This window comes from Anopheles nili, chromosome 3 (assembly GCF_943737925.1).
Source record: "Anopheles nili chromosome 3, idAnoNiliSN_F5_01, whole genome shotgun sequence".
NCBI classification, from domain to species: domain Eukaryota; kingdom Metazoa; phylum Arthropoda; class Insecta; order Diptera; family Culicidae; genus Anopheles; species Anopheles nili.
The window spans coordinates 53,849,117-53,875,150 of record NC_071292.1 but is presented as its reverse complement, the minus strand read 5'-3'; the positions used below and the strand labels follow the sequence as shown (position 1 = coordinate 53,875,150).

Here is a 26,034-nt window from a genome sequence, read left to right as displayed (position 1 = left end):
CGTGCGATGACCGTACGATGGCATATTTTTATTCGCAACCAACAGCACCACCGACGAGCAGTGTATTAAAAAGCTGTGCTTGACTCGACACCCTTCCTTTCGCAACCGTCGTTGCCCCAATTTGGCTGGCAGTTCGATCAATTTGCAGTAACACTTTGGAAGCAACACGGTTTGAAGGGGAAGCCAAGCAAAACCATCTGCTCCCAATTGTACGCGGATTCAGCACTGCAGCCAGCACAAGTGGCATTGGCAGTGTACGGGAGTGAATAAAATGGTACCGACAAAAATAGAAAATTCGCCTCGAAAGCGGCGCGAACAGACACACTCTCCGGTGTTGGATGCGCCCTTTGAAGAACGGAGGTGGTTGTTACATGTTGTAAAGAGAAAAAAAAAACACACTGCGAAAACTGCGCTCGACTAACGGCAAAGCAAGAAAACAAAAAAAAAAAAGAGAGCAATACCGATACGGTGCACGGGGAAAACTCCTGTACACTCTCGATGTGTCTGGAGAAGTACATTCCCGAGCATTTGCCGTTCGATGACTTCGCTTCCAAACTGTGTAAAACAACACGTATCGGGTGAACGCATCGTTGCTGCCATGGCGTACGCTGCCACACACGCAGTGTTACTGGATGGTCCCGTACCAGTTTCAACGGAACCGCAGATGCATGAGCGTGCAGATTGTGCTGAAATATTAATACGGGCGCGAGAAGGACGCCAAAACCGGGTGGGGACGACGACGACGGTCGACGGTAGAAAATGGTCCTTATGTGTCCCGTGGGCGAGGAGTTCGATCGACGTTAGTTGGTCTCCACGAGCCATGAAGCCGGATCTGACACGGTTAAGTAGGGATAAGCTTGCTTGGATTGTCAAAAAAAAAAAAAAAACGGGCGCCCGTATATAATGGGGAAAATTGTAATGATTTTTGGCGTCTCGAAAACTGCGCTCGTGCGCTCGGTTTGATGCAGGGATTAGATGGTTTTAGTTCGGAAACTGTCATCCGCCGGTTCGTTATCAAGCATCGATGCATCGTTTCCGATGCAGCAACGGCTGGCTGCGGCTTTAAGGAGCCATTAAAGAGCTTTTCACTACCATCACTAGTGCGCCACCCACCGTTGCCATTGGTTACCGGTGTGCGCAAAAGTGAAGGAAAATGCTCCCTCTTTTTTGCTCCTTTTCCTGTGTTGCAGAGGTAACAGAAAAAAAAAACGAACTGGCCTTGCGCCACCGCACGCGCTAATGGCGGCTCACTATTCATTATAATTACTTACTGGCAGCGACGTTCGGTTACAGTGCGTTTTCACGATTTCCGGGTAGCCGTAGATCTTCAGGAACAGAAACGTTCCCTGGATGATGAGGAGAATGAAAATTAATTTTGACATTTATTATACGGCAGCAGCCAGCCCTGCGGACTGCGGCTGGCACCTCCGATAGCACAGAGTGTGTTACGGTGGCTAGAGTCCTATCCTTCGACCGGTCATTCCACGCTTTGCTGATCGGCGGCCACCACTGACGACCGGTTGGTGGTTTCGCCACTGCTGCCAGACACGTGGCAACGGTGCTCCTGGTTTTTGCTGCGCTACGTTTGAGCTATCACTTTTTTCTTCTTTCTCTTCGCGCTCGATATGCGAGCCACTGGGTTGTCGGTGTGGCGCGGTATTGGAGCGGAAAGTAAACGACCCAAATTATCCTGCTTCTCCACGGGTTTCAGCCACTTCAGCGGTCTACTAACACACTTTAAGCTAACGCGAAGTCGATCGCGAGGGTGAAACTAAACAGGGTATACCTTACGCCCAAAAGCGAGACGGCAGCGTATGCAGAATTAGATTAATTAATATGGCAGCCCGAGCGCAAGGTTCGCGTGGAGCTTTGGCGGTGCTAATGGGATTTTTCCGATATGGAACCCGCGCGAAGAGGCCAACCCTGGCACGTCCGGATGAGGTGTCAGACGTGTCAAGAACACCGACTCCGTTATGATGTCTGTCAATTTGCGGTCAAGCGATATTTCGTCCGTGTTCCTTCTCGTTAATGCACTCGAAACCCAGACAGCTGGCATCGGTTTCCGCTTATCGTTTCAATCAATCACGCTGAGATAATGAGCCCCGAATGCGGTCGCCTCGTGTCCCGGTGGCCTTTGTAGTTTGTTTAATGCGTTTCAAATTGATTTCCACACGTCGGTCGGTGACGTCCGTGTGTGTCGGTGTCTTTAAAGTACACAAGTTCAAATAAGTCGAATACAACAGAACAAACAAAACGAATCCTCGCAGAATATTGTCCTTGCGCGTCGAGTTAGGAATGAGAGAACCGGAACAATCATGACCCCGTATACGAGAGACAGGCGCGAAAGCAATCGCATTCAAAGTTCAGTTTCGGTTCAACGCGTGCTTTTTTTTCGCTTCTTTGATGAGCGAACTCCGGAACCACAGCGTGGGTGGTGAACAATTTGCCTCGACCGTTTTCCACGCCACATTTCCCACGAGTGGAGCGAAGTTGGGTTGAAATTAGAATCAGGTGCAGGATGCCTGTTTTTTGTGTGCGTGTGTGTGTTTTAGCTTCCTTTTTCTCCCTCGCTCACTGCAACTGACAGAATGCAATTTCACAATGGCAGCGCTTCGATATGGTGCGGCCAAACCGTGCCACAAGGATGGGGGACAATTGCGATAGGCGAAACACAAACATTCGAGTGCCCCGAAAGTGACAGACGGCAGAGTGGGGTGCACAAAAAAGCGTCCTCACAGAAGAAAAAAAAAAAGGAACAGAATGTCAACTGCATCGAGAGTGGCGATAAATGTGTAAAATAATGCATACAACCTATCCCCATAATCGTTTCACGATCGTTTCCCCGTGCGGATCGCTGCGAGGTGAACGGGTGAACAACGACCCGGTGGGCCTGCGAAGCCAACAAAGCAACACCGCCACACAAAAGGGTGCACTATATTTGTCCTGCGAGCGGGCTTTTTTTTCTCCCCCATCCGGTGGTGGTGCACATAAATCGCAATGAAGAAGAGACAAAAAAAAAACCCACCAAAGGGACGGCAAAGAGGACGACGATGATGATGATGGCGCGATAGTCAAATAATTAAACGCCAATGTCTTTGTTGATTTTCCTGTTCCCCGTTCGTGTCCTGGCGGTGGATTGCGATCGTTATCGGGGGAGAGAGAGAGAGCCAGGTCAGCTTTATTGGACCGCGCGCATATGTGAATATGTCCTGCGCGGAATAGGAATAGGGATATGGGGCTAGCAAAAGCGTTGCAACCCAAAAAAAAAAACAACCGCTCCTTTGTGTTTTTGGTGGTTTTTGCGTCCTTCCAAAGCACTCGCGTGACAGATCAGATTTCGCTCACTCGCCGATTCGCTCGAGTAGTGCGCTAAAGCTATTCCATATTCATACCCCCATCACCCGGGCGACTAATTGGTCGAGTTCCAAATTGAGTTTATCTAAACCGTAAACCGTGGACGCGCACATGACGCAAGGCGCGGGTGGTTTTGCGCGTTGATTCATTCGCCTCGCTTGTTTAAACACCGCGCATACACAATGGAAATCGCACGAACCGATGAAAATTAGCACTTCCCTGCACACAGTGAGCCCCCGCATGTGACTTGTTAGATTTCGCACTCGATTGAGAAGTTGGGCTTCTTCGCCGGTCAACTCTATCACATATTGCACCCATTGCCAACACACACACACACACACACACACACACACACACCCACCCACACATGTGTGTTGCTCGCGCACTCGAGCATGTCAGCGCGTGGATCCATAACATATTCATAATCTCCGGGACCCGTAATGGCCGACGATGGAACAGGAGCGCCGTGTGTCGTCGCTAATACGCACCAGATCCGGAAACAATGTCACTAATTCCGGTGGCTCGAATGCCAGACACCACTACCGCCCCCAGGCGGGCGGGTTTTGGCTTGACTGAATCGAAATGTCACCCGCGAGAGTTGTGGAAACGCATCGCACGGACAAGAAAGCTCGAGAGAGAGAGACAAACCACCGATGGCACACCACATCCGGGTAGCGCCGGGTGATGCAAATCGTGTGTCCCGTTTAATGGGCGCACAAACATTTGCTTAATGTGACATTCCGGCCGGCTGACCGAGCGGTGGAATTCGGAAAATTAATTTTCAATCCAACCGCCAAAACCACCGAAACTGGTTCGCCTTGCAACCTAGGAATTGGCGCTGTTGCTGTTGAACTGACTGCCTGCTGGCAACCCCAAAAAACCCGACGAGCTTTTGGCTTGCACGAGCGTTGTGTGTCCGCGCACTGGTTGACCGCGACCGCGACTGATCGGTACGATGCGCGTGGAAATGCGAGCTCGAAAACCGCCAGCCCATATGACGTCACATGTCGACGTCATGAGCAGGGGCAGGCTGGCTCGTCGGTTGGCCAGTCGGTGGTACACGCACGGTTTGTTCGGTCGAGTGTTTAAAAACAATTGAAACTCTTCGCTGCGTGTGCCCGGGGTGGCCATTACCCGCGCGATGCAACAACCCTTTGGAGCATACGGACCATGTCAGGGCGAACGGCGACAGCGATATGTTTATGCTTTGATGCGTGCGTCCTCGTGCCGTTGAAGGTGGTACTCATCAGCAAATAAAGGCGCGGCCGGTAGCCGGGAGTCGCTATAATGACACACACACACGCACACAAACACACTCTCCAGAGTCTCTTTCTTCATCCCGCCAGTTGCCAGTTTGGATAATCAATTCGATTGCATTCGACGTGCTGCCGTTTGCAGGAAGCCGTATGATCGCTTGGCGGAGTGTGAATTGTTGAGCAATCGTCCTCACACTCCCACCCGTCCCGCTCGGGGGGTGGTTTTCGTATAAATAGAAACCACCCCCTCCCGGTCGGTTTGCTTGCGTACGTACCCCTTGGCCTCCTGCGATTGGTAAGATTGTTGTCAAGGAAACACACAGTGGGAGAGGCAAACATGAATCAAAACGTCTGCGCAAGTTTATGGGTTTTCGATCGTAGCAACCGGGTGGGTGGTAGGTAGTATTTATGCGTTCTCTATTTCTTACGAAGTGATGGGTGGAATTTCCCCCATCGAAAGGTGGAGTTTGTATTACTTTAATACCAACCGGCAGCAGCGTTGATAAAGGAGTTAAGAAGCACACACACACACACACACACTTTCGAGCTGGCTGGCTCGTACGCATGGTGCCGAAGCCTCCCGGCCAGGTGTGCTTCAGAGCCTCGGGGCACCTGAACGACGACCCGAGGCAATATCGTATGCTTAATCAATTAAATTTGCTGACACAAACAGCCCTTTTGCTAAGCGCCTTATGAATAATCAGCGAAGGCGAGATCCAACCGATCGGGCGGCAGAATCCCGAGTTCAATTAAAACGTGCACCCACACACACACAGACACGCGCGTGGCCCTTTTGGGCTTGGCCAATGGGAATTCCGGGAATGAAAGCCGGGGGTTCGTCTTATCGTTCGTCAAACAAACTCGTCCTGATTGATACAAATCGTGCGCCACTAGCCGTACGGGATTTCTGGAACCGGAATCCCATAAACGCAGGCGTAAGCCCATGGTATATTAAATGAAATCATCAACGACGGCCGCTAGGCCCTTTGGATCTCGAGGGCCAAGCGCAAGTGAAAGTGCCTGTCGGCGAGCCGCTTCCATAAGTCATAATCAATTGGCACAAGCCACGGGTCCGGCTGCGGTGGTTGTGTAATGCTGGCGTACATAGCCGCCACCACATGGACCACGCCGGGTTTGCCGGGTGGATCGCAGTCGCTACCGTGGGCGAAAGTAAATACAATTCCCCGGGCAAACGACGGGAAGGCGCTCGGAACGAAGAAGAAGCCGTGCGGTCGCCAACTGGACACCATTCCGCTCTCTTCAGCGTGGATGCGTCTGCGAGTGTACTCGTTAGCATTAATTTACTATCATCACTGAACCGTGCGTAATGGAACGTGTCAGCTGGGCACGGTCGGCCAGGGAACCAGTTAGGGCCGGTGTACGGACGATACCATTCTTAGGCTTCTCGAGAAGGCGTAGCCCAAGCCCCAGGAGTCGATGTCGGTCCGATTTCAACCGCCTGCTGGCGCTGGACAGCTTCGCAGTCAAGTGAGGTCGTCGACGGCCGTGGAAGGATCGTTTGCGCGGAGGATTTGTTTGTACATTTCAATTTACCAAATCAGATTACACACGGCCACGATGGAGTCTCGGGTGGGTCGGTGGAACCGTGCAGTGCCAAAGGGAGGACTCTCCGGTCCGTTGTTCTGCAGTACGAAAGCGTCTGGCGGGCGCACTTGGAGCGATCGATGGCGCTTCTGTGGATCGGAACCGGCGCTATTGAAAAGGGTGAATTGATTTATTCCCGTTCGTTGATTTCTTAAGCGCCGCCGGATGCAGATGCACGGAATGCACGCACCCTGTGTACGGGTGCTTCGGCATTTGCTGCAGCCCAAGAAGAGCCGATGGGTTTCGCACATCTCCCAGTCCCAGTCCTATGCAGGCGCTGATGCAGATCTTTTTGGGTGGGTTTTTGTGCGCCCAATGGCCGATCTTATCTGGGGCAACCGGGCGTACCGGTTGGTACGTGACCGAGGGCTCGTGTGAGGGATGAAATTCGCAGAAAAAGGATACGCACGCACCCGTGGACCTAGAGTGGAAGATGGCCCCGTGGCGGACCGTTCGCATGTGCTGGAGCTCGATAATTGAAAATGATCGATCTGGCTGGCTGGTTGGAATAGATGAATAATAAACCAACCGAACGGACACGTTGCGGTGGCGTTCGGTTCCCAACGCTTGACCGCAAGGTCCTGCAGAATTGCGATACACATACACATACAAACTAGCGCCGTCAACCGTGGGATGTTCTTTGAAACTCGAAATTGAAACAAGGGTTTGAAGGTCGAACTCCGGTTGCGTGTGTGTGTGTGCTTTTTTAAAGAATAAACAAAAGGGTACACTCCATAAAGTGAGAGAGAGAGAGAGAAAGTGAAGAGAAAGAAAAAAAAGGAAGCTCTAACCCTAACCGTCCCTGACAGGACTAATCCAAGCTCGTAAGCATTTTCCCGCAGCTCAGACTCGGGGACCCGTTCGTTCCCACCAACCAGGAGGAAAGCTGTCGAAAAAGTTAATCCTCCCGCCGGTAGCTGGACGGGAGAAGCGTCCCCAACAACTCCACCGCAGCAGCTCTGCCCGGTTGCTTCAAATCGCGCCCCACCTAATGCCATTAGCGATCGTCGGGGCAAAAGGATGCGCAAAGTTACGGACAGCGGTTGTTTGTCAACGGTTGGCACGTGTCACCGTGCGCATGAACAGTTTCCTGGACGGATCGGCTCACCGTCCGGAACATCGTCATCGGAGCAGCGCTGCGGGGTTGATTGCGAAAAAATGGGTGTGGGTGGCGGGGGAAAGTTTATCCGAAGACCGTACTTAATGCGCTGCGGAACGCATGACGTCTCCCAGGGCCACCCGGGAAGCGACCGTTTGCGTGTGGTGGCGCTCAAACTGACCGTAACCCGAGAGAGTCGTCGTTGGTCAGCGGGATGAAAAAGGACGGCCAATGGGCCATCGGCCGGTGACGCTTCAAGTGCTTTGTAAATATGCTCGGAATGATGGAATTATGCTCCGCTCCCGGGGGATCGCGTGACGGTCCTTCACGACCGGCCCGAGAGGAGAGAGAGACACGGCTCTGCATGATGGCCTCGCCTCGGGATGTGTGTTTCTTCTTTAATCCTTCAGGGCATTCGGAACCCGCTGGCGATGGCGCTCTTTTTTTCTTCTTGTTGTTGTTGCAGTCGTGCCCGTGGGTCGGCTTTTTCTTTTGGCTTGTGTGTGCTCTTTTTTTTACCGTTCGGTTCATGTCCATCAAGAAGACATTAGTGCCAACGGAGCATAAGTGTGGGGTTAGGGAAGCGCATCCGTCGTGGTGAACCACTAAGGGTATAAGTGAGTTTTTGGGCACTTGGACACTCGGCTGTACCTGGAAATGTCGACAAACGCCGGTGGCGAACGTCCGCAAACCGTGTCGAAGTGCTTTCCAGAGGGACTTTTCCAACTAGCTGAAAGTTGTCACAATCGACACCGAATTCGTCAGTTGCTTCATTTCATAACGACTCACGATGGCGTAAAGCGCGCCGTTCAAATGAACAATTGAGCCGCATTTGCTCAGCGGGAGTTTTTTTTTCATCTCTCTCTCTCTCTCTCTCTCTCTCTCTCAAACCCGACTCGCGAATAAGCTGTTGAAGCTCATAAAAATGTAAGGAAACACTCGTTTTTTTTATGAGCTACAGAAGATATCCACTTCCGTTGTCCCCGTGCGCCGTGACGCGCCGCGTTCCGATTGGCCAATAAATGAGGCTAAAGAAAAACGACCTCTCTTTACACGAACAAAAAAAAAAGCTGGCCTTAATAACAATCAGCTGATAATATTTATTTTCCAGACGTTTTTCGAGCTCTCCCTGCAAAGCCCTGATCCGGGCTCTGATCGTGCGGGCAGCAGCTGGTGTTACGTCGTAAAAGTTTTTCCCTGGGAAGCGGAAAACTTTGGCTTCCGTTTTGCTCCGTGACACCGAAATGGAAGGTTTTTCCCGCGGCTCGACTGGGTGGGTGGTGAAGGGGACATTTTTTTTTTTGATTTTTTTTCTACCCTCCGTTAGTACGCCGTTTCCAAATTTCGTCGCGAGATCCTCGGGCGGGTCTCGCAATTGTCTCTTTCATTCGCTTTTCGTTCACAAATCTCTCTCTCTTTCTCTAGCATTTTCCCAACCCAGCATAGCTGTATATTTTTCGGTCTCTCGATCGTTCGCATAATCGAAAAGGAATCTTTCGGGGTTTCCCGGGATAGTTGAACGTACGATGCGACCGTATGTGTGATGATGCCCGCCGGGGGTTGTGCCGGTTTGTGATCGGGCTATGCATTCTGATGCGATTTGGATCCATATGTTGCCCCCCCCCCCCAACCTTCCTCCCACAGGGGGTGTTTGTGCAGAAGGGTGTTCGTGCACGTAAGTGCTTCTTCGGAACACGCTCCTGTCACCGGATCCGTTACGGTGGGCCCGAGATGACGATGCCAGTTTGCCGTGGCACCGTTCGTACGGTTAGCTGGTTAGTATTAAATTTTTAACCTATTTCTCGTCCTTAACCACCCACTCCCACCACCCACAAGGCAAGTTCATTTCGAAGGGGCCGTTTCCCATTTGGCTCACGAGATCGGAAAAGGACGACCCCACCACCCATGCGGCTGAAACTAAACCGGAGGACCACCATTAGGATAAGTTTTCGGTCCGTTTTCCGTTTGGGCTTTCTTTTTCTTTTATTTATTTTTTTTTTTTCGACGCGACCGGGAAGGGCCACGCCAACAGACAGTTCCGACGACAGTCTCTCAGACATATGGGGACCAGAGACTAGCTGTCACGCTGGATGAGATGGCAAAGCAAAGTGTCGAATTTCGATGAGCTCGGAAGCAGAAACCGGCGTGAACACGGCCAGTCTCCGCTTTCGGCGGCCAACGGTTGTAACGACAGAGCGAGAGTGAGAGAGAGAGATAAAGAGATGCTTTCGCCGGAAGGTGGTGGCCCACTTTTTGCCACATTTCGGGGCTCGAACACCGCAGATAAGGGCATGTCGTGCACCGAGGATATCTGTATTTTCGTGCTTCGCTTCCTGCAGCACCGTGGCTTTCAGGATTAGAAAGGAAAGCACGCGGCGAAAGCAACCCCCTCGCCATCTCGGCAAAGGGGACAAAGAAAATTCGGTCAGAAGATGGGTTTTCTTCCAGCAGGATTGTAGCTGTTTTTTTTTTGTTGTTGTCGTTGTCGCTTTCCCATGCCCTTGATCCGTGGGTCCACCGTATGTGCCACCGGTCGGAATTTGTTTCCAATCGAGTTCTCGGAGGCCGGTAACGATCCGCAGCTTATCGAACGGAGCATATTGTGTCGCCGGCGTATTGGCTGACCTTAGCCTTCGCCTTGTCGCCACGTTTCGCAGGATGCCGAAGAAGGGGCCAGCGAGACTGGGGACATTTGATGAGCCTTCGTTATTATGCAAAACGGTGTTTTATTCACCAGCCGAGGGATTATGGCTCGAGGCGGGGCAAGCGCGAACGTGAAGCACCCGCGAAGAAGGGCGCGTGTTCCGGGGGACCGAGAGATAAGGAAGCAATTTCCATGCAATCGATTTGTGGCGATTTGGGCCGATGAAAAATGCCACGTATCGCATCACCGAATGCGACGCGACGGAAGGAAAGTTTGTGGTTTTTTATTGTGCCAGCTTGATTCGTCATCTCGCGCATTATGGCGATGGGGAGAAGATCTGGTAGATCGAATAATAAATTGGAAGGCACCCTGCCTGGAGAGATATTGCATCGATTGACCTCATCAAAAACGCCGCTGGGGCAACGCTTGGTATGGCGTTGGCATCACAGAGCTCCATCAAGTCTAATTTCAATCGCTATCAAAAGCATCACTGAACATAAAGAAAATGAATGGAAAACAAGCTATGCATGATATGTTTCGAGGGCTACCGAAAACATGATGATTCGACATCGCATTAGTGGTTGCATGGCCGCAAGGCGTGATAACGTGAGTAGCCGTGGGTCGTACATGGTCGAGATTGTTAATAATACAATTCGCGAGCCTATTTTAACCGAAGTTCGTTCAACATATGACCATGTAATGATGCGAATGCCGCCGGGAGATGGCTGGTTCGTTATAAAATCGCCTCTACACACGGTTGCTCATTTGCCACGGGCAATGAACCGTCGGTGGATTATTGAAACGGGGTGCTCGCCTAACACCCAGACGCCATCTGCATCCATTATTTACGACACGAGCAAACGAGCGGCTACCTTTTGGGCAGAATTGGCCATCGTATACACCATACTTCAGTCCCTTATTCGCCACCCTCAGCTAGTTGTAACGAGACTAAAATTGGACTCGGATGAAAAATCGATAGTTTGGTCTCATCTCAGGCGCTGCCACCAACCACCACCCGCAGGGCGGTATGCTTCCCGAGATTGCCGAAAAACCGCCTCGTTTTGGGAGGGGGCATTGATTGTGCTCGGCCCCAATTTGACACCGGACGGGGACGGGGTGAATCCGACTTTCGGCACCGATGAATAATAATTAGTAATCAAAATCTGCCCTCTACGACCGCTATAGCACTACCAGTAGCATTGCTAGAGCTATAGAAAGAGCAGCCAGTGGCCCCCAGTTACTCGCTCCGGGTGGAAGCGCAGAAAATAATCAAAGCCACCCCCGAGCAAGAAGCACCGGAAATGGGATTATACGTTCGGTTAATTTAGCTCCGAATCGCCCCACGCGGTCGGTAGCGCGAGCGAATGGCACCTCCGTTCCAAATTACCTCCATTTCGCTATCTATTGTGCACGGCGGTGTGTCTGTGTGGGTGGGAGTTGGGAGTGCGCCCATACATACGGTCGATCGGTTGGCGCAGGACCAACGGGCCAATCCTTCCCAACCCGGCTGAGTTGGGCATGCGATGAGGCTTCGTTTAGCGTTAGTTAGCCGAATACTTTACGAAGGAAATGAGGAAGAAAGTGCCCGATGGGCAGAACACAATGGGTGCGCCCTTTACCGCCCCCGCTGGGCGTTTTGGGGGGTGAAGTGATACAAACGAAACATCCACTCATCCCTCCACGCATACACGCGCGCGTGTGTTACACCGGTGCCATCCGGTTTCGGGGTTTTCGGGCGTCGGAATAGCGAACCATTTGAGCGCTTCCGGTCGTATCGAATTTCTCGCTCAGGCCCGAGCCCGGACATGGTAATTGATACGATCTTGTCCGAGGTTGTTGCTCGGTTGGATTAGGCTAATGATGATGATAATGCTACGAAATCGTGGTCCACGTGGTGCTCCCCCCCCCCACGAGGGCGCTTCGTAATCAACGGCCGATCTGGGCTGGACAGAAGCGAAACCGGCCGACGGTGGTTGGGTACGTGCGAATTAGGAGCTCTTTAGAGCTCTTTACTCAATCAATTTCAACGTGTGATTGAAATGATTGAGTTCTTGGCGCGCTGGCCCGCCCTGGGGTTTATTTGAAACAGCTTTTCGAGGAAAAAAGGTTCCATTGTTGGTTGAAAGCGAGATCCGCTTGGTACAAAGCGGACGTTTAAGCGTCTGTCACTTGAACCGTCGGCAAATAAATCAAACAATCAAACATGCCGAGGAACACCAACGATGGGAAATGGTAGTTCCTTTTTTTTAGGGTTCTTCCTTTTTGCTTAGATCTCGCAAGATTTATGTTTTCACGTCGCATGCAAATTAGTTTTCGCTTGCTTACCGCAGCGATGGTTACGTGCGTAGGTGTGTGTGCGTGTGTGTGGCATCGGCACGCGCGATAGTTTTCCATCACAGGGCGTCCACCGTCGACGGACGTGAAGCTTCGAGGCGGCGTATGTCAATCAAAATCAAAATCCAATCGCTCTAACAGGGCGTATATACACAGCCGCACGGAGCACATAAAATCCGCGCGCCCGCACATCCTTTCGCTCCCAACGGTTTCCTTCGGGACGTGGGGACGTTTTTCTTCGTTCAAACGGGCGGCATCGCGCACTCGTAACATGTCGCGTCAATTTTGTAACCAAATCCGTTTCCGTCCGCCAATCACGCCACGTCATTTATCATTTCTGCATGGTTGCGGTATCGGTTGAGTTCGCTTCCTGCAGGACCTAGGTTTTGTTAATGCTGGCGTATCCGTGTCCTTGTGCATGTGTATGGGTGTATGTGTGTGTTCCCACCATCGACGGTGACAGCTCGCCTGGTTTTCGCCATGCGAGATTTTGCCGGAAACAGTAATTGATTGTAGTGAATGTTGCTGCTATTCGGGCAGGAGAAATTAATATGGCCATGCGGGACGATGGCGTGGAGTTGTGAAAGTTGATTCGAAGAAATAGAAGAGAGAAAAAAAAACCTATCGACTCTTCACGAGCGAGTGAGTTGTTAAATTTCACCGTGTTGTGCGCGAACTGACTCGTTTGGTGGAGGTAGCTCGTACAGAACCCATTTCTACGCGAGCGCAAAAATTCGAGAATCATCGCTATTATTATACACTAACTAGCTTGTCACGAAGGAACGGGAGTCGTTATGTACGACCCACCAGGCGTCTCCATCGCACAGGTTTGTTTTGTTCTGTACGAACCACCAGGCGTCTCCATCACACAGTTGAATTTTCGTGTGTTTCGTTTTGTATGAGCGTACCAGGCGTCTCCATTGCACAGGGACGTTTCGCGAAAGTATAGCGAGCTCATGGATATTATGTTGCAGTTTTTCCTAGTATTTTTTTCCCCATTTTTACTAATAGATTTAGCCCCTACGATGCCAAACATTCATCGATTATTTACTTCCCTACCACTAGTCGGGTAAATGGAGTACGCAAACGCCGACGTGAACTGGCTTTTGAAGGTAGCGTGTGAATTACGGCCCCGTCAGATATATTATCCGACACGGGTCGTGTTCGTTTGCCTCTGATCGGAGTCATTTTCCCACCATGACGCAAAACCCCTCCCGATCAAGCGCCGGCACCCCGCAACCCATTGGAAAGTCATCTGCAGACCTGGGGGCTGCGGAAACTCTTAATCGACGAGCGAGAGAACAACGCGCCGGAAGCACCGTCTTCGGGCGTGGTGTTTGTGGCGGTCGTTTTTCACTGGCGAGTAAATTGGCTGCGAGCACGTTTTGTGCCACCCGATCGAAGTCTGGGCTCACGGCTGGGCGAAGCGATTCGTTGATATATTCAATGCAAATGATAACCGGAGGAAAAGCGAGCGCCTTCACTGTCGAACGATGGATCCCGGGAAAAAGGGATCCCATCGAATGGAAAAGCTCCAACCACCATCGCACCGTTGGTGGTGTCTATGATGTGGCGTAAGTTGTCACTGCACGGGCGCCTTCTTCCTGGGCATGCTGGGCGCTTGGTTGTTATGCTCGTGCGCCTCGTGCGGCAACGGAGACACCGGCAATGGCGCACGCGAGGAAGAATAAAAGGCATGCTCGATAGTGGAGATGATGGAGTGAATGGGTTGCTCAACCCAGCCCAGCCCAACTGAAGAAGATGATAATATCGCACAGTTTATTAAATTATTCCACACCATATCGCATCCGGAGCCACACCGTGTTCCGACAGCGGTAATAGCGATCGTAGCAGTAGTAGTAATAACGGTAATAGTGGCTGTAGTTGCGGTCGTAATAGCAACGCCTTTCGTTCCGATGGTGCACCGGGACGGCGTGTGAGCGAATGAATCTGATCGGCGCAATATTTGCCATAAATTTTGTAATACTTTTACGACCTCCGTTGGTGCTTTCTAGCAGACCGAGAAAGAGCAGGACATTCTCGAGCGGAACACCACTCAACGATGGCCGTCAGGTGAGTAGAAAAGTGGGTCCTTTTTTGGGGGGTGACATTGAGCTAGTCGATGCTTTAGAACAACAGTTATTTTCAATGTTCCCCCATTACGCCGAATGGGTTTTAAAAAGCGTCGTGGTCGTGGTTGCGTTCCGATACACGGGTCAGAATATTTTCAGGTTCCATTTTCGCTCCTCGGCACGAGCCTGGGCAGAGCGTTTGATATGTGCGAACCGGAAAATGGTTATATTCAAACTTATCTAATTTTCCGAAACGGTGGCCTAACCTTTTTGAGCCGCTATGATTGCTGCTGATGCGTGGAAGTAGTTTGGAGAAAATCGCTTTTTTTTGCTAGGCCTATTTTATTTTTCTCTCTCTCTTCTAAGCTGCTGCCGACGCTCGTCAGCACGATGCTGCAAATTGAAATAAAACTTGACTTAAGCCCGCCTCACTTTAGAGTTCCTGCCCGAGCGAGCTGGGCGCTGTTGATATTTACACTTCTTATGACAATATTTTCCCGCCATTCCACTCGCTTTCAGGATCTCCCCGGGCGGGTCTCTTATGATGCGTACCCGGGGTTCGGTCCGCTCCGTACACCCGAGTGGGTTTTAGCTTTCTGGCATTCAAATATTTTTCCTCCTTCACCACAACACGCGTCGTGTGTTGGTTGGAGGAAAACCCGTCAGACATGAAATGGTTCCCCCCAGGGCAGCAGACAGGTTTTTGCCTCGTGTCAGTGCCTACAAAGCAATCAGTCAGCCGGTGGAGAAGATTGCACACACGCACACACTCACGGGAAGCAGCAAAAAGTAGTAAGCATAACATCTAGTGAGACAGATAAATGGATGCAAAAACAAAACAAAAAGGCGAAAGAAACGAGTCATGCCCCACACCATCTCGTTGGGTTGGGGGATACGAAGATGAATATTTAAATGCTCTCCTGAGCCTGCCCATCTCGCACGGCACGAGTGCGTCTTCCATTGCCATGCGAGCGGATCGTTGAGTGTTGTTTTATCGTTATTTGACTTTTCCCGGCCCAACCTCAAACCGGTGCGCGTCCGCCTTTCCCGCGGGGTATGTGTGTGTGTTGGTTTTTTTTTCTTGCACATTTTATGTGACGACATTTCAAAGACGAGTGCGGCGGCTTGTGGCAACTCCGGCAGGGGTTCGAAGAATTCCCAAATGAAAAATTATGCCAAACCAGCCATTGAAGGGCGTGCAACGCAAGCGGAATCAACCGGAAACGCCGGCGAAAAGCCATCGGAATCCATGCCCGGCTTCGATCCTGCGGCCCGCCCGTCCACCGTCCGGGTCCTCGTTTTTCTCGCACACAATTGGATGGCAGAAAGTTTCGCAGCGAGAGCTGGTGTTGTGATTGTACATTTCGTTTACCGAGAGCATTCCGGAATGTTGCAGCGGCCGGAAATGGGGAAGCGAGATAAAGTTGAAGACTAATGGGCAAACTGTAAATCGGTTCACTTTGCACGTCGCCGTCGAGCTGGTGGGTGGGTGGGTGTGTGTGGGTGTGTGGGTGAAAACAAATGTGCCACCCAACGCGCGTTGTCGTGTCCGGGAGCAGAAGGAACAGCAGGACGAAGAAAGGCCCAGCGGAGGGCTTCTGTTTCTTGTGTTGCGCGCTGCAGTTTTCAATGTAGTTTCGTTTTCTTACGATCGTCGGTTCTCCTTCAGGGCCGGTTGTTCACTTCAAGGAAACCACTCAAGGAAACAATCGGATAAGAAACCGACGGTGGCGGTGCCGGTAGGAGGGTCGAAAAGTTACGAGCGCAGATTTTTGGTCGGCGCTACACGCTGCCCGGCCGTCCGGAAGAAGCCAGGACGCCAGGAGTAATGGGTGAGAGATAATCCACGGAAGAAATTGCATTGTTGAAAGGAGCTGAAGTTGGGGGTGGTTGGTATCGTTGGCAGGCGATCGGTGCTGGTGAAAACCGGAAACGAGTCCGACGATGGCCAAAGTTCGCCCCAGCTTTTGGCTAATGAAAAACTAACATTTTGGCAAAAGAAAACTAGCCAAGGCTGCCTGACCTGAAATGGTGCCTGGCCGACGAGGCCGCCTTACGACATTCGGAGGGTTCGGTTGTATAAGGAGGCGATTTTGTGGTGCTGGGTGGTAGGCAGTGAAATCAAATGACCATTCGTCGGTAGAAGCTTAGTGGTGTGGTTTTAAAATAATTTAGAAATTAAGTGAAACGGGCAAGCCACCACATAAACCATGGGCCACCCATTTCAATGAGCAAGTCAATTGGGGGATTTGGGAGGCAAAAAAACGTTTTTCGACCGTATTTCGTGTTACGTTTCATGATAGTAACGAGTTAGTAGTAGACAAGGGCCATAAAAAAAACAATTAATTACACGCCCTAGCAAGCACTTTACGGAATAGAATAAAGCGAATTAAAAAAAAAGGGAAACCAACAAAACAGCATTCCGGAAACGAGTCGATCAAAATTTAATTTGAAATGCTCGTAAAACCGTGTGCCGCCGCAGCCCTTCGCTGATTGGATGTAGGAATCCAATTCCATTTGGCTCCCACTTTTCACCGGCGATAAACACAACATTCACAGATCATCTAAATTGTTTCCATTCGATGGGGCAGGCCGGCCGCACGCATTCGATCGTGTCCGTAGCGATCGAATCGGTCGTCACAGCGCGCCAAATTGGCTAGCCGACCGCCGCCGGTTGCGGTGAAAGTATAAACAAGCTCGATATCGATAAGTTAGCCCACCGAGCCATCCCTTTCGTCTATGGGCGGGCGCGTTTGTAGCAGTGGATGAAAGTATAGAAAAAAAACCCTCCAGGGACCATCGAAGGTTCGAAGGTTGGGAATAGTAGGAACGTGGAAACGGTGCCATGGGAGCGCATGTATCGTGCTTATCGGATCCCATCTTCCCAACGGAACCTTTCCCATTGAAAAGGGCCACAGAACGGAATGGGATAAAGAACTTAAAAAAAATAAACACACACATAAAAACCAAACGCAATGCGTTCATGGTCGTGCGAGCCCGTTTGAGTGGCAGCATAATTAATTGTGATGTATGGAAAATAAAGCGAATAATTCCCAGATAGCGCGGACCAACCACTCTCACGCTATCGCCAGCAACCTTCAGCGCCCGTTTGTTTGTTGTTTCACGTTGGAATTTAGTTCTAACCGTAGGTTCTCACCATCGTGCTGTCCCGTGACGAGGTGCCAAAGAAACGGTGGAAAACGACACAAAATGGATGGCACGGCCATTTGTCAATTTGGTTCCGATTTCCCGGCTGCCGCGAGCGAAAGGTGTCGCGGTGGCGATTAGTCACGCGTGAAGGATACGAGAGCCCTACCTTCATGGTGGGGTGGCTCACCGGCCAACGACCCAGCCAACCCCCGTCCTTGGTTTGCCACCCCCGACCGTCAAGTGGTAAAGGGATGAATTTTTAAACGTCAAACTGTCTTGTGGGTGGCGCGTTCGCTTACGATTGTGCCCTTTTCGGGCGGGTGTGAGTGATTCAAAGGTGAGGTCGTATAACGATTTTGTGCTCTGGAAAGTCGTTGCCGGTAATGACTGTTTTCCGGGTGGGTTGAGTAAGTTCATTTAAAGTTTTCAACCAGGAAGTTATACAACCAAGCAATCTATCATGGCCGATGGCGTTGCTTGCTTTGATTATTCCTCACGGTGACAACCATCCGTCAACTTATTCCACCCCCTGTTTGTTGGGTGGAGGGAGTTTTATTGCGCCCGAAATTTCCTTCAACCACCCCCCACCAGATGGCGCGGATGTGAGTGGCATTAATATTCGAAAATACACCTTCCGGTCCGTAGTCCCTCTTTCCGGGTTCTGCAAAAAATGGTTGATGTGTCTTTTGGTTGTTTTTTTTTTGTTTTTGCAAAAAAAAATCACATTATTCAGATCCCTGCCAAGCACTCACGGATTCAACAGATGCGCTCTCAGTGACGCTTCCTCCTGATTGCAATAAATAGGCAACCCATGAAATATTGGCCCATTTTTCTACGCCCCAAAAAAAGGCATAAAAAAGAAAGAACGCTTCCTCACCACACATGCGTTCCATGCGTTTGGGTTGCTTCAATCGTTGACCGGCCCCGGCAACGACCAGCCTCTGCATTCTATTTTCGATGATCTCATTTCTATTCGTGTGTGCTTTCTTCTTCTTTTTTTGCCTGCCTCCCATTTCGACCGGGGGTCGGATTTATTTCCTCCGGTCGTTTGGGCCGGGTGGATTGATCGAGCGGGCGACCGAAGGAGACCGTGTAGGTGGTCCCTCGACAGGAGTGTCAATTTTCATTGGCTTCCAAACAAGAGAGCCTTTCGAGAGCCACAGGCACGCAGAACAGCAAAACGCAACCAAGCGAAAATTGGCAGCTGGGGTTTCTGCGATCGGATTCGTTCGATCGGTTTTTTTTCTCGGTCCCCTTTTTACGGGCAAACCTCTCTAGAAAAGCGGTAGGGAATATTTCGATTTTGCAAAAAAAAAACATGAAAAAAGTAGGAAAAATCCGTTCAGATCCGTTTGGGACCGAGGGATGGTTGTAAAAACGTGCAAAAAAGCTGTGTTCCCACACACCGGACCCTGCCGGTAGGAAAGGGGCCAATTTCTTCTTGGGCCCTTTCGAATTCCTTACCGGCCATTCCGATCACTTGTAAGCGAAAGGGTGACCATTTTCATGCAACACTGGCTTCTCCCGGGGGTTTGGTGGAGAGTTCTCGGGAAGAGAATTCCTGCACTTACAAATACACATACACACGTTAGGGATCGCAAAATGCACACCGGGAAAAATGAATCCACAGGATAAGGACTAGCTTTTTCGCTTTTCCGCTTTCCCGGGCCCACCCGGTCGCTGTTTGTGGCAACCGTGCGCTTCCGAGGGCGCCAATTGTGGCTGACGATTGCAGTTTTATTTGCGGGCGCGCTCAATTTCACCGTCTGTGGATCCGGTTTCTGTCCGCTGGTGGGCGGCTGTCGATGGCCGTTGGTGGCTAGTTTGCTGGCCTGTGGCCGCCGGTCCATCCGGAGTTACAGCGTCCCACCCGCCGGGGTGGTTCGGTGGTAAAATCCTTCGCACCATTCGAGACCGAAGTTTACGATCATTGCACGGGATGCCTTGTGGGGGTGCCTATTCGAGGAATGCTGCAAGTGGCAAAGGAGGCAACAAAAAAAACCACCCGAAGGAAAACTGCACACCAAACATCCGGCTGTGGTCATAAATTATGGAGCCGGATAAAAAAGTGGGGACAAAAAAAGCGCCCGAATGATTGCCGAGGTTTATCTTTCCTTCCGGAAAGGGGTCCTTCGTGCTGGTTTGGGTGAGATTTCCAATGGTGGATTTGTTGCTGTTTCGAAGTATCACGTTGCGTGCTTTTTTTTTCTGCGCTACTCTTTCGTCCATCTATTTTTCCCACCCGAGGTCTATGGATCATCCCACTCAGCCCACTGTTGCGAATGTGAGGCATTTTTGCGTAGGGTGCACTCTTGCACGAGATAATTCGCTCGGTTTCATACCCTGAAGTAACGTCATACGCTATGCGGCATGCCCACGGTGGTACTTCGAATTTTTGTGCTCCCTCTCGTCTGGATCAACTATTCTTTTTAAGCCCGAGCGGATGGATAAAGAAAGCAAAAAATAAAATAGTATCCTATACACGCACACACACACACACCCAAAACCCGCAAGCAACAACAGCTGCGGTGCGCTTTTGGGTGGTTTTGCTTGCTATCTCTGCGAATTGGCAGCCCAGTGGGTGGAGATGAGCCATCGTATCGTCTTTTTTTTTGTATCATTTTTGTTTTTGGTCCGCTATGCCTTGCGACCTTCTGTGCATCTGGAATCACACCGTTTTTCTGCTCTCCCTCGCGGTTAGAGCTCTGCGCGAGATAGTAGATAGTTTGCACAACTAAACCAATTAAGGATGCGCGCTGCATTGTGCACCGTGCGGTGAGAACAGGGTGGCCCCAGCAGCAGTTGCGGGCAGGCAATGCAGCTGCATTCACTTTTATGGTCGGCGCTATTCGCGTAACAGTTACGAGCGAGTTCCCACCGGGGAACTGCCGCGCCCTTCGACAGTTGCTGTAATGAAAGCTCCCCGATGTGGCCCGTTCATTTTAATGGCGGTAAGTCGATGTAATGCTACGTTACTTTGAGCAGTTGTGTAGCTATTACAATATTGAGCTGTTTTTTTTGGTTGTGCGCGTCTATTCATTGCGAACCCGAATGGCCGGAATGGAATTAACTTAAATAGCTTGCCGCGTTACTGGGTTACTGGGAAGAGAGCGATGGAGAAACAGTCACGAAGTTGTCACGTTTTTGATGGGCGCAAAGTTTACGTAACTGCCTGCTTGTTTTTGGGTTTGTCGAACGACAATCGGGACACACTTGAGAACCACCGCATCGTTCGTTAGCAAATGCAGTCATTAATTAAATGAAGCTGCAAGCGAAGGGTATGGTTGTGATCGGAAAATGACCTCTTGCGCTCAATAGAGCTAGCCGGTAGTCGAGAAAATCGCTGCCAGCGTTGCATGAACCCGGCACAAATTACAACAACCACCGATGCCTTAATTAAGGACGGTTTGGATTGTTGACTAACATTTTCGCTCATTTTCGCGCACCGTAACAACGGCATGCTCGCCGACAATACGGCCGTGGGCTGGATCGTTTGGTTGGTGAAAATTTCTGCCATCCACTTCCGCCTGGCTGCCAAACCACACCGGTGACTTGCGTGTTGCAGCACTTCCAGGCGCTCGTTGACACCATCTGTCAAATCGAATAAAACACTTCCCCAGCCAGCCGACGCCCAAAGCATGCCATGGGGCTGCAATCACGCTCGCAAAATAGTTAAACGACGGCATGTCACAACCAACCGGAAGCTATCACACACACACACACACACACACACACACACATAGCTAGCTAGGGTGCGACTAGGGCACCAGGGTTAGGGCAGGTTCAATTGAAAACCCTCTCCACGGGCCCCATGGGAAACGACGCGGGTTTTGACACGGATTTTGTCAACAACAGCCCGTTGTCGAAAGTTCACCCCGTTGGCACGAAAATCGGGCGACGAGTTCGCATCGATGCCGACATGCCAAGCGCTTTCGCCGAAGGGTTCCGCGGGCCCGGCCCGTTCGCCATCCGGTTGCGGAATCATAATGAGCGAGTCAAGTAGACAACGTTATTACAGTTTTTAATTGCGTTTACTTTCCCACTCCCGGCCGCGGGTGACGGTGCTAATCGTTTGCGAATGAATTTTCCCAACGCGATTTTTGCCAAACGCCAAACGGATGAAAATGGGAGGCGCGTGAGCGGGTGTGAGTCACAAAAACAGCGCACCACTACTGCAACGCCTTCACCGGGATAGAGAAATGCAGCTTCAGAACGAAGAACGGTGCACCAGACGGTGGCACGATTGGCAAGAAGTTGATTCTCGCTTTTTCGGCCCCGGAAGAAGACGCAACTGCGCCCGGGGATTGGCGTGAAGTTTCGCGAGCCTTTTCAGCACGAGATAGGACCGGGCACTCTAATTGGAGCTGAGCGATGGCGCAGGAGCAAAGGGTCGCAGACTGACTGGTGCTAAGTTTTCCGGAAGAAACCGAAAGGAGGGATGTAAGTTTTCAATCCAAATATAACGCGCCCAGGCAAACGCTCGGCGGTCTCGCGAGGGCTGTTCAACGTTTTTTGCCTCCCAAACTGATCGCTGAACCGAAGTCCTGCTGGACGAAGAAGAAGAAGAAGAAAAGGCAAAAGAAGGCAGAAAAACACCAACGAAACGTCGTAAAATGGATGCGAACCCGGGTCCGGACTGGAGGCGGATTAAATTTGATAGCCATCGCTCGGTTCGCTCGGTGAGGGGATAGTTTTCACGGTGGTGTTGAATAAATTTTCCTTTTGCGACCTCCAGCAACGCCCGACGGATGAAGCGAGCAGGGAAAGTAAAACATCAGAAGATATTAAAAATAGATTATGCAGATCGCATGACAATCAGGCACCGCAGCTCCGGGACCGGCGGTTGCCTAAGCGACGCCGTAATTAATGCATCAAAGCCTACTCCGCGTAATTCAGGCGCGCGTGCAAAGTGAATCCACTCGAAACCGGACTCTCGGTGGCGTAACCGACGCTTATCGCGGTGGTTCGTCTCGCCCGCGGTGTGTAGAACCACAGCAGCAAGTGATAACGAGCTTCTCGAGAATGACGCCTCGCAAAAAAAAAAACGGACCCCGACGCCCCCGGATGCAAATGCGGTTCGTCTTCCGCCCGGTTGAGGAGGTTCGGTTCGAGCGTTTGCGAGCAGAAAACGGAACCGTTTGTGCTTTAAATTAGACTTAGTGGCATTAGTTTGCGCAGCGAGCGAGCTCCTGTACGGATCGCGACTTCGTTGCACCGGCGTTATGATGGGAAAATGAACATCCGGCGGGGCGGGCACCGACCGGCTCGAGTGAGCCATTTTCCACGGGAGGAAATGCCGGTCGTCCTTGCCACGCCTCAGAAGCAGGGCACTATCAGCGGTGCAATCACGCTGAACGACGCCGGTTCGTTCGCTGATTTCGTGCTGATGCCAAATATTTAAACAAGGTGTGCAAAGTTTGCAGCAGCACGAAAGCCGGAACCAGAAACTTCCCTCAAGGCTCGGGTCCAGGAAGGGGGTTCGACCGTTTCGTTTGCCCTTTTCTTGGCGCTCCGCTCAAGACGATCTCCTCCTCTGCGCATGGCGAGTGGTGGTGGTGGTGCAAAAATAAAATAAAAAATGGAAGCAAATTGCCACTTGATAGATAGTGGCTCCTATTTGCACAGTGCGGTGTAGTGTGCTCACACGTGTGTGTGTTCGCGTGCGGCAGCGCTGAAAGGATTGCGCTTTTTTTTAATTTCCGCCCCAACCCGAATTGATTACAGCGTAATGGATAGGCAAGCGCTTGGCGCAATTATTTACACGGCGTTGCATGATGCAGGTGTTCGGTGTTCGGTGGTGCAAGCATTACAGAAATTAAAGCAAAAGAAAACAAAATGAAGCAAAACTTCCACGGCTACTAGGAAACCCCCGCGTGTTTCCATTACTAAAGCTAAATTTGACGTTCGCCGACTCATCCAATTTGTTATTTTAATTACGAAGGGCACCCAACACATTCCACGGCGTGATTAAAGCGGCAAAAATTAATGTTCGACTTCCTCGTCGAATGCTACGCCATCTAATGCTTGTTCCGACCGAACAGGCAAAGCTTTTTGCTAAAAACTTTACACACATGCCCTAAGCGCCGGCAAGCTGAGCGAACACAGCGACGAGTGCCTGCCTTCTGCTCTATTCCGGGGGCTCTCTATTCAAACGTCAAGCGCTTTATCAGGCAGCCGACGGTAATAGGTTTCTTGTTATGAACCGGGGGGCCTCACAATGAAAGAAGTTGATAAATAGTTTATTTCCCGTCGCCGTCCCTCCAACGGGCACCCACTCCCACGCGCATCACGAAGGGGAGAAGGAGCACACCGAAGGACTCATTTTCCACTTCTGGCGGTTAAGATATTGCCGGGAGACCTGTCGGGGAACGAGGGAAACGAGAAAAGCTCCTGCACCCGTTTCTAGGGTGCTTAGGGTGCGCGTTGTAGGTGTGCTAGCACAACCACCCACACACCTACACATGGGCGTGCGCGCGAACCCGAAGCATGCGGCCCGGATCTGGCATGCGAGTATTATGCTTTCCAACTAACCGGCACTCCCCCCGCTTGCCTCGTTATGCCGGTTATTCCCCTTGCGCCGGTTCGGAAAACTGTGGCAAATTTTGCACTCACACCCACAAACAAAAACAACAAAAAAAAACATGACGTTTTCCCAGGCTTTGGGGTTTTGTTTGTTTTGGTTCTTCCAAGAAGCCAACCGAGCCCACACTCCGGTGTAGGAGAGGTGATTTTACGTGGCAAAGCGAGTGTGTGTGTGTGGGTTTCTATTTTTCCGATGCCTTAAATTTTCCGAGAAGCGGTTCAATCCTAGCCAGCGGAAAACCTAGCCCGCGGTCAGCGGGAGAGCAGCCATCTGCTGCAGGTTCGTGAGGGGGAGGTTCGTACGGTGAAAAGCGGGTCAGCTGTCCGTCAGGTGGGTATAGTTTTGAATTCACTTTTCAGCGTGATTCACAAAACCCGGTCCTCTTGTGTGTTTTGCCTGCAGCATGTTTCGGGGCACCATCCGAGGATCCATAATTAAAGCTTTTGGTGTGGAAGAGGAAAAAAAACATACACACTCACAGGTTGGTTGAGCGATTTTGCTGTGTAACGAACTATTTTAGCAATTCACAACGCGTAAACTCTGCCGCTGGAATGTCGAAACGTTCAAGTGTGGTTGGGCGAAAACTTTCAATTTCAGTCGCATGATTGGCGAAAGAATTGGCAAAGTTTCGGGGACGGGTGGTTGCCCTTTGCTGGACTCATCCGATGACAGTTTGGCAACGTCATCAACATTCTGCTGCCGGCGTGTGTTTCGTGAGCACGGGGAACGCCACTTTGGCTCACACCTCGCTGAATGACAACACGCGGGGACGCGCGGCTAGGACGAAAGCCGTACGCAGTTGGCCAAAAAGTTTCCGCACGCATTTAACAGGAATTAGTCACCAGCATTCATGGCGCTGTCCGTGCGCTGCGTGACAGATGGTCGGTTCGATTCCCGGGGTTTCTCGAATCGTTTGACGTGAAGACACCCGCGCAACCGAACGCAAAGCAAACGTGGCAAAACGCCCAACATGCAATGACATCAACTTTGCGCAGTAATTTAATGGCAGAAAACAGTCCTGCCTACGTCGCTTGGGTGCCGTTGTTTCGCTTGGCGATGTTTAACGAACGTTAAACGAAGCGTACCATGAGCATGATGACGATGATGATGATGATGATGATAAGCGAAACGCAACGCTCGGCGAGCGGGTGCCGACGAGTAGGATACGCCAGGATGCCCGCAGGATGCCGGGCAGCGAGGGTGAAGATTAATCTGTTCTCCGCTAAACATAATATTACTTTTAACACCGAGCGGCGCGGCCGATCATTGCGCTGGCAGCCGCGCGAGTCCTTCGCGAGAGATCGGTTTATCAACTCTTATCAATTTCAGCGAGCAGCCCAAGGACACACCCACGCAGGATTGCAGGATCGTGTAATGGCACACGCAAGAACCCGTGTCGCGGTGATAAAGGAAATTTTCCTACAGCCACGCTGAGCTAGCAACAGGAGAGCCACATGACTTTGGTTCCTTCTTTGGCTTTTGCTGTAGTTGCAACGCCGCCACTGTTGGCAACTTTTCATCAACTTTCCGCTGCACTTCCGGCTGGTGCGGCTTCTCGGCGTGGCTAACGGCGACGTTCCATTCTCGGTGGAGGCGCTTGAAAGTGGCTTTTTCTCGCGTTGCCCGCTCAAGGCGGAAAAGTGCGGCGCTGAATTTAATCACATTTCTATCGCGGCTTATTTTCTTCAGGGTTCAGGGCCTCTCCGAGAGCGACCCGGTGCCGCGCGCATTCGAAGCTACAAAACGCCCGGGGGCTTTTTAGCTCTTTGAAGAAATTTTCCGCTCGTTAGCAACCCTGCCGAGCTTATGTGTCCATCGCTGCGAGCCCGAGAGCCCTGGCGGAACGGTGCAGAGTGTGGCAGGAATTTTCGCCACCAGCGCTGTACAACAAGCGAGGATGCGGTCGTTTTTTTTGTTTGTGTCTGTCGTTGTTTTGA

At 51.1% G+C, this 26,034-nt stretch overlaps 1 protein-coding gene across 1 annotated transcript in view; it reads right to left on the bottom strand.

Moving 5' to 3' along the window:
* Positions 1–26,034, bottom strand: part of LOC128724611 (collagen alpha-1(XVIII) chain) — a 185,058-nt gene that overhangs the window by 51,272 nt on the left and 107,752 nt on the right. Inside the window, exon 4 of the mRNA XM_053818333.1 lies at positions 1,272–1,346. Coding sequence (XP_053674308.1) covers positions 1,272–1,346 — 75 coding nt within the window. The remainder of the gene's footprint in view (positions 1–1,271; positions 1,347–26,034) is intronic.